The 13329-nt window shown below is 38.6% G+C and overlaps 1 protein-coding gene across 1 annotated transcript; it reads left to right on the top strand.

Annotated features, from left to right (window-relative positions):
* Positions 1-4105: 4105 nt before the first annotated feature.
* On the top strand, positions 4106-5668 carry LOC119726146 (E3 ubiquitin-protein ligase TRIM56-like; the record flags this gene model as incomplete). Its single annotated transcript, XM_038197759.1, has 1 exon — positions 4106-5668. A coding segment is annotated over exon 1 (1545 nt), but the record flags the coding sequence as incomplete, so codon positions are not given.
* Between the last annotated feature and the right edge of the window lie 7661 nt (positions 5669-13329).

Genomic DNA, 13329 nt, shown 5'->3' on the forward strand with positions numbered 1-13329 from the left:
TATTGTGTATATAGAGAGAGAAAAAATGGAGGATGACGAGAAAATGGGAACAAGTTCTTTTTTAAGCAAATCTCAATAATGTTTGGAAGTTCCACAAGTGCAAACTCACTCCAAGATATTTATCATTGATTATATCTCATCCAGTGCTATTCGTTTGTGTTATTTCTATTCTGCAACCACATGCCCTCTTTAAAAGTTTAAGCTCAGATCAGATTAGTTCTGACCAAGATTCGATGGGTCATATAAGCCCAAGGCTTCAACTCGACCCTCAATTACAAGCAAGATAACAAGCAAGATCACATGTCCTTTTATTAGTAAATCACAAGTCCCTTTACAAGTTCAGTCACAGGTAACAGGGGTTGAACAATAACAAAGGAATGCCAACACATTGTAAACACATTGCAATACCACACATGTGTACATGATATGTATGTCTACTTTGAACTTATAATTCATGCAATCAAGTATCGAGCTACAGCATGGCGTTGATGATTTTTTTTCCTGGCCTGTGAAGGGACGTATTGCCTGAGTTTGTTTTTCCAAAATATGCAAAAAGCCTGACTTCAGGCTATATCCTGAAAACTGGCATGAACGCCCTGCCCATCTTGAGCAACCATATACAGATTTCAAATAGACTGACACCACATATTGATGTTGTGTTACCTGTTCATCAGTCTGTGATGTGTAGAGGTAGGCGTGGCTTGATCTCTCTAATCTCATCATTCATCTCAGCAATGGACCAATCAGCCTACGGAAGGCAAAAAATATGAATAAATATTTAAATTTACTGCTGCGTGAACTTAATAATTGGGATGCATGTAGCTTATTGATAAAAGAGAAAGCGTTAAAAATGTGAGTTTTGGAAATTTGGTAACGAAGCACTGATGCCGAATCACTGTAAGAAATAACAATTTTAGTTATGATGAATTATGATAACATAGATAAACTATGCAAGCACAGTGCCGTTGAGTGTAATGTAAAACACCAATTGCACACTTGCTAAAATGTGGATCAATATAAAGAAATTAAACAAAAAACAACCAACAAAACAAAACTAGATTCCAAAACTATCATTGTCGGTTCATTTCATTTACCTCTTCCTTATTAGTTTACTTTTGTCTATACTACAAACTTGAGTTTCCTGACTTGCGACATGAGAGCAAAGTAAATGTCATCTGCGATGAAACTCAGCTTCATTCGGCTTCTTTATGTTTACTATTCTAATAAACTTGTCTTTCAAATTGTTAATATTAACAGCCTATAGACCTTTGGATCTGTTAGATGTAGCAAACAGTCGCATGCTGTGTTTGATTTTACTCGTACAGCAAGTACCACAGCGCTACATAAGTGGAATCCAGGGACTGCAAATAGCTGAACTCAAAATCATGTCACATGGTCCGTGTTGATACAGAGTGGCGTATACATACAGTAGATCGCCATCTTTGTTTATTTCTACCATTTCCGTAAGTGACATCAGAATGGGAAGATAGCAGTGGCTCATTTTATGTGTACCTGAAGGTAAGGTTTTTATTTAGTGGGTCTACATGTAAGTCTGTCTATACATCTGATATCAATCAGCAGCATCACATTATCTCATATGAAGTACAGGTACATGTAAACTCTGTATTTGCCAATTACAAGTGTGTACGTATTAACTGGAAATTCAGGTGGATCCGTCAAACCTGTTAGAATACAGACATGTGGAATACATGAATCTCTTTGTATTCACGACAGAAATAAGTGACAGGCAGTGTTGTAGTCGAGACCAGATAGTCCGAGACCGAGACCAAGACCGAGACCTGAAGATTCGAGACCGAGACCGAGACCGAGACCAGCCCTTTCAAGGCGGACCGAGACCGAGACCAATGTGGTCCGAGACCGAGACCGAGACCGAGACCGCTGATAATAAATAACAATAGTCGAAATAAAAAAAACAAGACACGTTATTATAGTTGAAAAATGTAACCCTTCTATTCACAAAGAATACAGACCAAAATGTTGACCAGTGGCAGTGTTGACAAATTCATACATGACACCTTACTTGAGCAAAAAGTAGTTACACTTAAGAAATATGGGCTTTGACATGTTGTCTGCACCCAATCGTGACAAAAGTAAAAAGTTAAAGGTAGATGTTTCATCTGTTATAGGAACTCGGATCCTAAACTCCATAGTCGCCCCTTGGTTTCAGCTATGACTTCTAACGGATATTTAAAGATGCAATTTTAATTTTACATTGTGCCTCTTTTTTCCTAAAATAAATATAGGACTTACATGTAACTTGTGTACTTGATTTAAAAAAATGGTAGCTAGAAAATGTTGAATTAATTTTTTAATTTCTGTCATAGAATGTGGACTTGTACATGTAGACCCACAAGTTGCGAGGTGGTAGCCAGAATGTGCCAGATATGGATTTTTATTTTTTTTTCTGAAAGGGATTTTAATTTTTGAGGAATAATGGGGTACTTCCAAATGAGCAGCCAGAAAATGGGGTCTCATCATACACTCTCATGGCAACAGTGAGTGGTAACTGGTAAGAGTGTGTGAGTTCAATGCTGGAAAATCAGGTAGAAAAATTTACTTTTTCTTCAAAATACTGTCCCAAATTAAAGAGAACATTGTGTGGGGTCGAAAATATAACTAATTTGAAGCACCTCATTTATTATTAGAATACAAAATGCAAGTGATTACGCCCACAGGGGTGGGCTAAACTACACAATCCCCGAAAATGGTTGACCCTTATTGCATAAATTGTCACAAGTTCATACTTTGCTTTATGTGTCCGACTCAACAGATAAATGCCGAACTTGCTCCAAATCGTTCAGTGACTGGTATACTGCTGCAGCTTTACATGTACTTTGGGGACTTTCCCTTGTGCAGTCAAGTCCGGCAAACCGACCACGATATATAACAAGCTTAATCGATCTACGGGCTAGCAAATGTTTTAACTAACAACGGTACTGAACGAAGTGAACACAAAGTAATCGATCGAGCTGTAAAAGCTACATATTGCCGGTCTCGACCCGAGACCAGCCAAAATATCGAGACCAAAGGGGACCGAGACCGAGACCAAGACCGAGACCACAGCTTCCGAGACCGAGACCAGCAAAAAGTGGTCTCGAGACCGAGACCGGTCTCGAGACCTACAACACTGGTGACGGGCATTGTTTGTACTTATATGCAGTCTTACAAAATGCATGTTAGAGCTTTTCAAGCAGAAGATTCGGCAAAGGTGTTGCTTAGTGAATCACAAAATAATAATAAAATAACCCCCCCCCAAAAAAAAAAAACCCCAACTATGTGAAGGTATAAGTTTATTTTTTGAGGAAATTAGTGCACTTTTCTTAAAGAAGGTGAACTTTTTAAATAAATCTACATTTTGAAATCTAGGCCAGTTTAAGTACTTAAATATATATATTTTTGGGCACAGACAATATTTGGTTGCAGACTCCTGTCCACCTCCACTCGAACCACCCAGCTGACCAGGCAAGCTCAGAGGTTGAGTGATAAGACGTCTGCACTAAACAGGAGGTACTGGGTTTGAGTCCCACCTGAGTATTAAACAGTAAGACTGACCTTTTGTATACATGAGCAATTTTACATCATCAGTTAACCCCCCCCCCCCATATTTGTAAAGAGGGCCTTTTTTTTGTAAACAAGGCCCTTTTTTAAAAATTAAAATCAGTGCCATTTTGGTTACCAGCGGCCATTTACGAGTGCCCTTTTTTTAAATTCCGCGCAACCGTCGGCATATGTTTGTCATTGACAACTGGTTTACTTGTGACCTTCTTTTGTTTGACTTGTAATGAACTTTATAACAACTTACTTGAGATGCAGGAATGTCCTATAACAGCTGAAAAGAATTCTTTACTATTGCATTTTTCAGGATAAAATGTGCTCTTATATTAACAAGGTAACCCTATTATACATTTGTTGTAACTAATTGCTATTTTCTTTTGGAAACCTAACATCAGGTTTAAATCAAGCATATAGTATGTGAATAAACCTTTAATGTTATGAACATTCTACTTGACAAACAGTTTTCAACTATAGGCTACATCTAACTTATTTCAACCAAATTATCATTTGAAGTTGAAATACGTGTTATTCCAAAACCTTTTACTTAATGTGCTTCATTTTCAGGTTAAAGGTCCATCCTATCGTACCAAGCCCAACAGTGAAGATGGCATCTAATGTTACAGTGCAATCAGTGTTGGAGAAGATTAGTGTGGATCATCTGGAATGCTCCATCTGCACCAACCGTTTCAGGCAGCCCAAACTGCTGGACTGTTTGCATAGTTTTTGCCTGCAATGCCTCCAAGAGCTCAGACAGAGCCAAGATCCTAGTGGTTCAAAGCTGACATGTCCTCTGTGCAGACGTGAAACCATGTTGAAAGTGTCTGGGGTTGCTGATCTCCCTAATAACTTTGCATTCAGTGCCCTGGTCGAGGAAGTTACAATGCAGGAAAAGCTACTGGAAGGTCAAGGGTCAGACATCAAATGTCAAAACTGTGATGAGGAGAATCAGGCTATTTCAAGATGCGCAGACTGTGATCATTTCCTCTGTCAAGAATGCCAAAAGGCACATGGACGTATGACTGTTATGAAATCTCACAAAATTTATACACTGGCTGAACTTCGATCAGGAGAGATTGTCTACAAGAGTAAACTAAGAGATGAAGTTCCCAAATGTGGCAAGCATCCAGATCAGAATCTCAATGTCTACTGTAATACATGTGAGCAAGTCATATGTCTCATGTGTACTGTTCTAGATCATGAAAACCCAAAACACTCTTTTATTGGCTTACCTGAGGCTTTTGAGAAATGTAAGAAAAAAATAGAAGAACTTGTTGCAAAAGTTGGTAAAAGCAAAACAGAACTAAGCACCACCATAGAGAAGACTTGCATATCTCGCAAGAAACTCGACATCATGTTTGCAAACACCAAAAAGAAAATCTCAGAAAAAGCTGACCAAGAGGTTGCTAAGATCCGACAGGAGGAGCAGAAACTGTTAAAAGAGACTGACAGGATTTACAAAGAGAGAGTCGTAACATTTGAAGCAGCTCAAGCCAATAACAGCAAAGAGGTGACACAGACAGACCATAAGCTGGAGGAGGTGAGACAACTCATGAATCAAGCAAGTTGCTGTGAGATTCTTGAACTTCAGCAGAAGCTCTTCCATAACCTCAGTGAATTGACAGGGAAACAGCCACAGCAAGTGCCTGACAAATTGAGCTTCATGGACTATGAAGATGATGAGAGGTCACTTGGGAGACTCATTCTGGAAGAAGAGCCACAGGCTGCAGCTAAGCAATCACCAAGACCTGCAAGATCATGTGTGAAGGAGAAATGGGATCTGAAGACCGAAGTCAAGAACTTGCAATTAACAAATGCATTGATAGCAGATGTTGCAGCACTCTCTGGCAATAAAATAATTGTACTATTTAAAAATACATATTCTGGACACAGTTGTGCACTATTTACAGCTTCAATTCCCAACAGTCACCTTGAACAATCTCTTATCCCACAAAGGCTACAAATCAATGGCCTCACTAATGCTATAAGGTGTATCGCAGTGAGCAAGGATGACAAGCTCCTTGCTCTAGATGGTCGAGTAGTCAAGGTCTTCAACAAGCAACATCAGCTCCTCCATCAGTTCACACCAGGTAGAGGGTCATACAAACCAACATGCCTTGCAGTGGATGACAGCAATCTGATAGCAGTGGGTTATGAAGGCAAGAAGTAGATATCTCTACACAACCCAGATGGATCCCTCATCAGGAGACTGTCTGCTCCAATGATTGGATATTATCTGACAATGTACAATCACCGCCTTATCTACACAACAGGCATGACCAAAAGGTTGGTATGTGTAGACTACTATGGTGCCAGTGTATTTTCAGTAGACATGACCAGCAACAAGCAGGGGGGTTGGTGCCCTACTGCTGTGTGCTGTGACAGTGACGGCAGCATCTATGTTGCTGTGTATGGACATCCACCGAGTAATATTCTGCATTACAGTCCTGATGGCAAGTACATTGGATGTGCGATCAAGGGATCTGGTCCTCTACGTGGCATCACATTCACACCAAATGGTGATCTGATAGTGGCTGTAGGACATTCTGTAAAGGTCTATCACCAAGTGTAAGGACAGATTAACCCTAACTCCCTAGGGGTGTGCAAATTTATATTGAAATTGGAGGATTCAGGACTGTTAGGGTTAATTAAACTGGGGCTATCCAGTGTATCCACCAACCACTTCCATCAGCCATTGAACTTTGTTATCACTGAATAAGAACTTTACAGTTCATTCCCTCAAATAACATTCTACAATACTGTATATTTGGTATATTTCTAAGGTCTTTGGTCTTTGTATGTGTTGACTGTAATACCTAACTACCACTTCCATTTTTGAAAATCTTGGACTTTAACATCCAGCCTATTTCCTATAAAATCCTAGATCTGGTGGTCCAATAATGAGAGAAAAGGAATGACCCTTCACATTGTTTGCAAAGTGCACATTTTAAAAATGATAACAAACAAGAGGGAAAGTATTACCAAGAAGATGGAAGGTATACGACAGGGAAATTCAATTTTCTCAAATTCATGTCAGCAAATGCAAAGTCAATGCATGATGTGTTTCCAAGTAAAAGATATAACCCTGCTCCTGTATGAAATGTAAACATTTCCTTAATATTGTTATTCGATTTTTCAATTTTTGGGGAAATTGTTGAGTTTAGATGAATGCAATTTACAGGTATGTTCGAATGAGAAAGATTTGGCACCTCTGTGTACATGAGACAAGTACATTACACGAGAGCAACTGAATGAAATATGTGTGATTTTGAACTCAAGTAATAGTTTAAAAAGTAAATCATATGCAATCACTTGGTTGTCTCTTTCACAGTGCTTTCTGAGTGCCTCATCAAATTATTATTAGTTTCATTACATTTACAACCATGTTGAAAATGAAAACCTTGTGCATTCTACTGCAATGATACATGGATGTTTGTAAATGTGGTTAGTATGATGAATGTACATTTGTAAATTGAAATAATTCTTCTTTGCCATTCTTAAATTTGATTTTTTGAATACTACAATTCAAGATGCATTGGAACACTCTATGAATTTGGGGTCCACTTTTTCCTGTCCCTATACGTCTGGCATCTACGATTTTGTAATAGAAGATGCACTCCTTTATGTGTGTACTCTTCCTCCAAGAATGCTTTTGTGAATCAAATGACCTACTCAACGATAATTTGAAGTAATTTTTTATGCCACTTGAATGGCAAATGATAAATTTCAGAGGTAACAGGGACAGGAAAAATGTCTGACTTTGGACCCTAAATGTATAGAATGACCTACTTGTGAGAGGTTCCGTATCATTACAATAATAGTTTAGTTTATTCCATAAATGATTGAGGCTTTTGCTTATTTGAATAAGTATTGGTTTGCTACATGCTGATAGACCAAGTAGTCTAAATGAAGCAATGAGCATTTGCTTTAATTACAGAATATCTCTCCAAGAGAATGCAGCTTCCATGACAACAATGGCATTTCAGCAAAGATCAGTGGTTTCCCCAATATATATACTTAAACAAAATGGTAGAGAGGATCATCAAGTAATCAGATTTGTGAACACATTTTCTCTTTGATTTTTTATCTCCTGATTGACCGCATTTGAATATTGTCAACATGCTCTCAAAATATATTGAGTATGTAACTATGATCTTAAAATTAGTCAGGCTTGTTGAGGTCTAGTACCACGTATCATGAGCAAAAAACCCAAACACTACAAGTACAACAACACTTTTTAGTCAGCTTTGAAAATTGTTCTTTTTTATCAAAACAAAAAAAATGTAGCAAAAACAAATCTTTTGTATGTTAAAGATCGCCTCATGGTTTTTTATGTTCAGTATTTTATTGTCCTGTGAAAAATTCAAATGTCTAGAAATCCTCAGCAAAAAAGTGACACATGAATGATCAAAATTTGTTGGCACCTTAGCAGCCACTTTACCAGGGAAAAATCACAACGTGGAATTGAATGAATTTCTAGCAATAACATTTTTAGGGCATGCTTATACAAAAAAAAAAAAATTAAAGTAGATATTTCTTTAAATTATGGGTGTAAAAACATTTAAACTTGACATCTCACAAATGAAGCCTTAACACAAGTCTGAGTATCCCCCTTTGTATCACCCTCTCTGTCTCAGTGGCCCAACGTCTGATATATCTCTAAGCATGCAAATGTATGTGACCCCGCCCGCCAGCCATGAGTCGACATTACATTATTTCATTCCTAAATCTGGACTTAGCTGTTGATTGGTCAAATTTGATGGCATGCTTTTGTAATACAACAAAGAACAAAGAGATCAAATAAAACCCGACATTGGCTTTCAAAACTGTTAGCATACGCAAACGCTCATTTTGGGTGAGACGTGAACGTGCCAGAAGGCATTCTCATTACGCGCGTTATTTAAAATATGATGTGATGATGATTCAAGGTCACACTCGCGCATCATATAACATATCGTTACAGGCCGTGTGACACAGCCTATTTTTGCTGACACAATTCACAATGTAAAAGCGTAATGGATGTCGTGTCTTGGACTTCTTATACATGTACACGATAAGGATAACCGAAGACCCAATATAGAAAGTGCCAGCTGAATGGTCAGAATCTCGAGGTCAAGATGCAGTCTTGTTTTTCATAATTAATCACAGAATCTGCTCACATATCATAGATCCTTGCTGTGTAAAGGGATACTACATAGACTACCTTAGCACCCATGCCCCCTACAATTTAGAACAATTCACAATGCAGTGTGAGTGTGCCAACAAGGGTTTGCCTCAAAAGGCCAATTTTCAACTTAACAATCTTTTGAATACTAACTTCTACAAAATGAACTTACCTGTACATGGAAGTGCATTGGGGAATCTGTTCTTGTTTTTGCAGACAGGTTTCTTGGCTTCCTCACAGTTGACTGCCACTGACATTTCATATAGCACCTACATTTCAAAGTGAACAAATTGACAGACAACACACATTACATTGCTTTTTCTCTCTCCAGCTCGGACTTCAATTACGAATCAAGTTATCTCTTGCTGACTTAATCGTTTGTATATTCATTCTTCAGCAAGTGCATGAACAACATAGCCATACACCAGTATGGCAGAAATATAGAACCGAGTCTGTGACTTGGACTTGAGTTTGACCTGAGTTGCAAATTCTCAGACTTAACTTCAAGTTAAAATGGATGATGACTCAAACTCGTCTCTAGAGTCTCATGACTCAACTCATGACTCAGACTACACATCGGGGACATGTTACTGGTGAGTCAAGTTTTACTGACTCAACAAAACATTTTGGGCAAAACTGACTGGTAACACATTAAGCTATTGCTGATCGAGTGCAAAATTTGGTTTGTTGTCGGTAACAATTGGTTGAAATAAATCCCTTGTATTCTGATACATTCTGCTTTGCAGATACGAAAATGGGAAGATCTGATAATTTCACTTGAAATTCTATAGACTACAGAAATTCATGCAATGTTTTTGAGACTTTTAAAATTCTCCAAATATCACTGAGCTAAACTTTTACCCCAAAGTCAGCTTGAATTCCTCCACAGGGTCTTGCTTGTCTATCTGTTTTTGCAGTGTGGTAATGGTGTTCGGTAGTGACTGACCCAATAAGCACCAACCTTGGCCGGGCTGGTGAGCGTCATGTGTGACATCTCGGCGTCGCTGACCACGCGGTCTTGGTCCTTCTGGAGGGGATGTTGGTGCCAGAACCCCAGGGGCTAGAATTGTCGTCCCCATGGGCCTGGGACCTGGGAGAGAAGGGAGGGGGAGAATACAACATCAAATTTTACTAATAAAATACTGCAAAAATAGTCACCCGTGTTTATTTTTGTAAACAATTTTGCCCATATATCACGCTGTTCGAATGCTGCTGCTGAAAATGCCAAGGACTCATTTTCCATTCTCCTGGATCAGAATCTCTTCGTCATTCCTCTTTTGGATAAAATCCTCCTCCTTGGTGACTTCATATAGAGATCTTGTACAGGGACCACATTCAATCTGGAGTGCATGGCATCATCAACAAGCATCAGTTGTGACAACGGATTGCATCAAAAAAATTGTACGCAGACTGAAACCTCATAATCACCAATACATTTTGCCAGATGTCCGACATGTGACAGTGTTTTGTGAGTGGAATGATATTTTTAAGATTTTGGGCTTGAGAAAATATGTCTGTGTTCATGTGTTCAGAAAGGAAAATAATGGTTTTCAATGAGTTCTTTAAATAATGAAACTAAAAAGAAACTGATTTTTAGCCCCCCTGTTTTGAGCACCCATTTACTGATTTCAAATAGACTGACACCACATTATTGCTGAACATACATGTACCTGTTCATCAGTCTATGACGTGTAGAGGTAGGCGTGGCTCTCCCAAATCTCAGCATTCATCTCAGCAATGGACCAATCAGCCTATGGAAGGCACAAAAGATGAATGAATATTCAAAATTAGTGCTGAATGAACTGAACTGGGATGCAATAGAAGAGAAAGCTTTAAAAATGTGAGTTTTGGAAATTTTGTAACAAAGCGCTGCTGAAGCTGAATCACTGAAAGAAATAAGTTTTGTTATGATGAATATTATTTAAATGAACTATGCAAGCGTAGTGCTGTTGAATGCTATATTTTTTGTGTGTAAAACACCAACCGCACACTAGCTACAAAATGTTGATAAATATAAAGAAAGTGAAGGAAAATAAAACCGACAACAAAACAAAAGTACGTTCCAAAACTAATTACTGTCAGTTCATTTTTTACCTCTTTATTTTTGTTTATTTTTGTTCTACACAACAGGCTTGAGTATCCATGGGCGTCCATCGGTGGGGGATGGCGGGACAAGTCCCCCCTCCCAACTTTTTTAAAGTCGGGGGATATCATATCGTTTGGGTCCCCCCCCCCCACTTTTTTAGCCTCCGAATTAAAATTGTTGCCAACATAATGATTTTATAGCTCACAATAACTGATGACTCCAAACTCAAAAATAGATGATTATTTTGCTCACAACAATTTGAAGTGGTCATAAATTGCCTCAGATCACACCACAGAGCATCTAGAATACAACATTTTTCAGGACCCTTAATCGGGCTCTAGACCCCATGCTGTTAGGGCTTTGTGCTCGCATTAACTCTGTTCAAGATATGCCCCTCCTCCTACTTTTGAGAATCTGGAAATTCCACAAGCGATAGACACCTGTGTGAGTATCCTGACTGGAAACATATCAAAGGATATTAAAACAGGTGTCATCTGCAATAAGAGTCAGCTCAGAATAACTGCATCAGGTAGTTGACCCTGTGGCTTCTTTATGTTTACCTTTCTGATAAATTTGTCGGTAATCTTGCTAATTACAAGCTCTAGACTCTTGGATCCATTAGATGTAAAACACAGTCAGCAGGCTGTATTTGATTTCACTATGAGCACGTACCAAAGCTCTACATAAGTGGAATCTGGGGACTGCATATATTACCAGCCCAGAACCTTTGGATCCATTTGATATAAAACACTGCATTTGATTTTACTATGAGCACGTACCACAGTGCTATGTTATCGGAATTTGGGTACTGGTACTGCAAATATTACCAGCCCAACACCTATGAATCCATTTGATATAAAACACTGCATTTGATTTTACTATGAGCACGTACCAAAGCGCTACATAAGTGGAACCAGGGACTGCCAATGAGTGTACTCAAAATCAGGTGACATGGTCCGTGTTGATACAGAGGGGCGTATACATACAGTAGATCGCCATCTTTGTTCATTTCAACCATTGCCGTAAATTACACCAGAATGGGCAGATAGCAGTGGCTCATTTCATATGTACCTGAAGGTAAGATTTTGATTTGGTGGGTCTACCTGTAAGTCTGTCTGTACATTTGATATAAATCAGCAGCATCACATTATCTCATATGTCATGTACATGTAAACTCAGTATTTGCCAATTACAAGTGTATACCTACATGTATTTACTGGAAATTCAGGTGGATCCGTCAAACCTGTTAGAATACAGACATGTGGATTACATGAATCTCCTTGCATTCATGACAGAAATAAGTGACGTGCATTGTTTGTACTTACATGTTGTCTCTTACAAAATAAGTGTTAGACCTTTAAGAAGATTTGGCACAAGTGTAGCTTAGTAAATCACAAAATAATAATAAAACAACAAAAAATATTCCAATTTGAAGGTAAGCCTTTTTTTTTTTAAATTAGTGCACTTTTCTTGCAGAAAAGTGGACTTTTTTGACAAGTCTACAATTGAAATATGGGCCAGTTAAAGAACTTATAAAATGTTTTTTTTTCGGTGCAGACAATATTTGGTTGCAGACTAATGCCCACCCCGATTCAAACCACCCAGCTGATCCGGGCAAGTTCAGAGGTGGAGTGATAAGACGTCTGCACTAAACAGGAGGTACTGGGTTCGAGTCCCACCTGAGTATTAAACAGTAAGACTGGCCTATTTTAAAACAAGTGCCCTTTTGTTAAACCAGAGTGCCCTTTTGTTACCAGCGGCCTTTTAAGAGTGCCTAGCTGTTTGGAATTTCATGCGACTGTCAGCAATTGTGCCACCCAAAAAAGTGCCACATATTGTCCATGATTGCACAAAATTTTCAGGAAAAAATACATTCTTACATTAAAAAGGTAACCATATTACACATGGGCATAGCCAACAGGGAAGGGGGATTAGTAAGGGTGTTATTAATTCCCCCTCCCCAAAAAATATTTTGTATTGACTGCCTTTTCCATTGAAATGCCCTTTTTTTTCACCAGCGCTTACCCCCCCCCCCAATAATTGTGAAGAGTGCCTTTATTTTGTTAACAAGTGCCCGTTTGACAAAAAGTCAGGCATTTTGTGTGCCAGGGGCCTTTACGAGTGCCTTTTATCTTTTTTAATTTAGCACGTGTATTGCCCTAAAAAGTGCTATATGTTGTCCGTTAGTGTGCAACCTCGTTGGTTTTGAACAGCGCCCCCATCGTAAGATGATACCAGCCCCCCCCCCCCCACCACGTATGGGAGAATTTTTATGGGGGGGGGGTTAAACATTTCTTTTTAAGAAATGTTTAACACCCCCCCCCCCCCATAAAAATGACCACAAGTTACACATTTTGTTGTCACTAATTGCTATTTTCTTCTGGAAAAAAATATAACATCAAGTTTGAATCAAGCATGTAATAAACCTTCAATTTTATGAATACTCTACTTGACAAAAAAATTTCAACTTTGCATCTAACTTATTTCAACCAAATTATCATTTTAA

The sequence above is a fragment of the Patiria miniata genome, unplaced genomic scaffold (genome assembly GCF_015706575.1).
Source record: "Patiria miniata isolate m_02_andy unplaced genomic scaffold, ASM1570657v1 HiC_scaffold_2, whole genome shotgun sequence".
Classification (NCBI taxonomy): Eukaryota; Metazoa; Echinodermata; class Asteroidea; order Valvatida; family Asterinidae; genus Patiria; species Patiria miniata.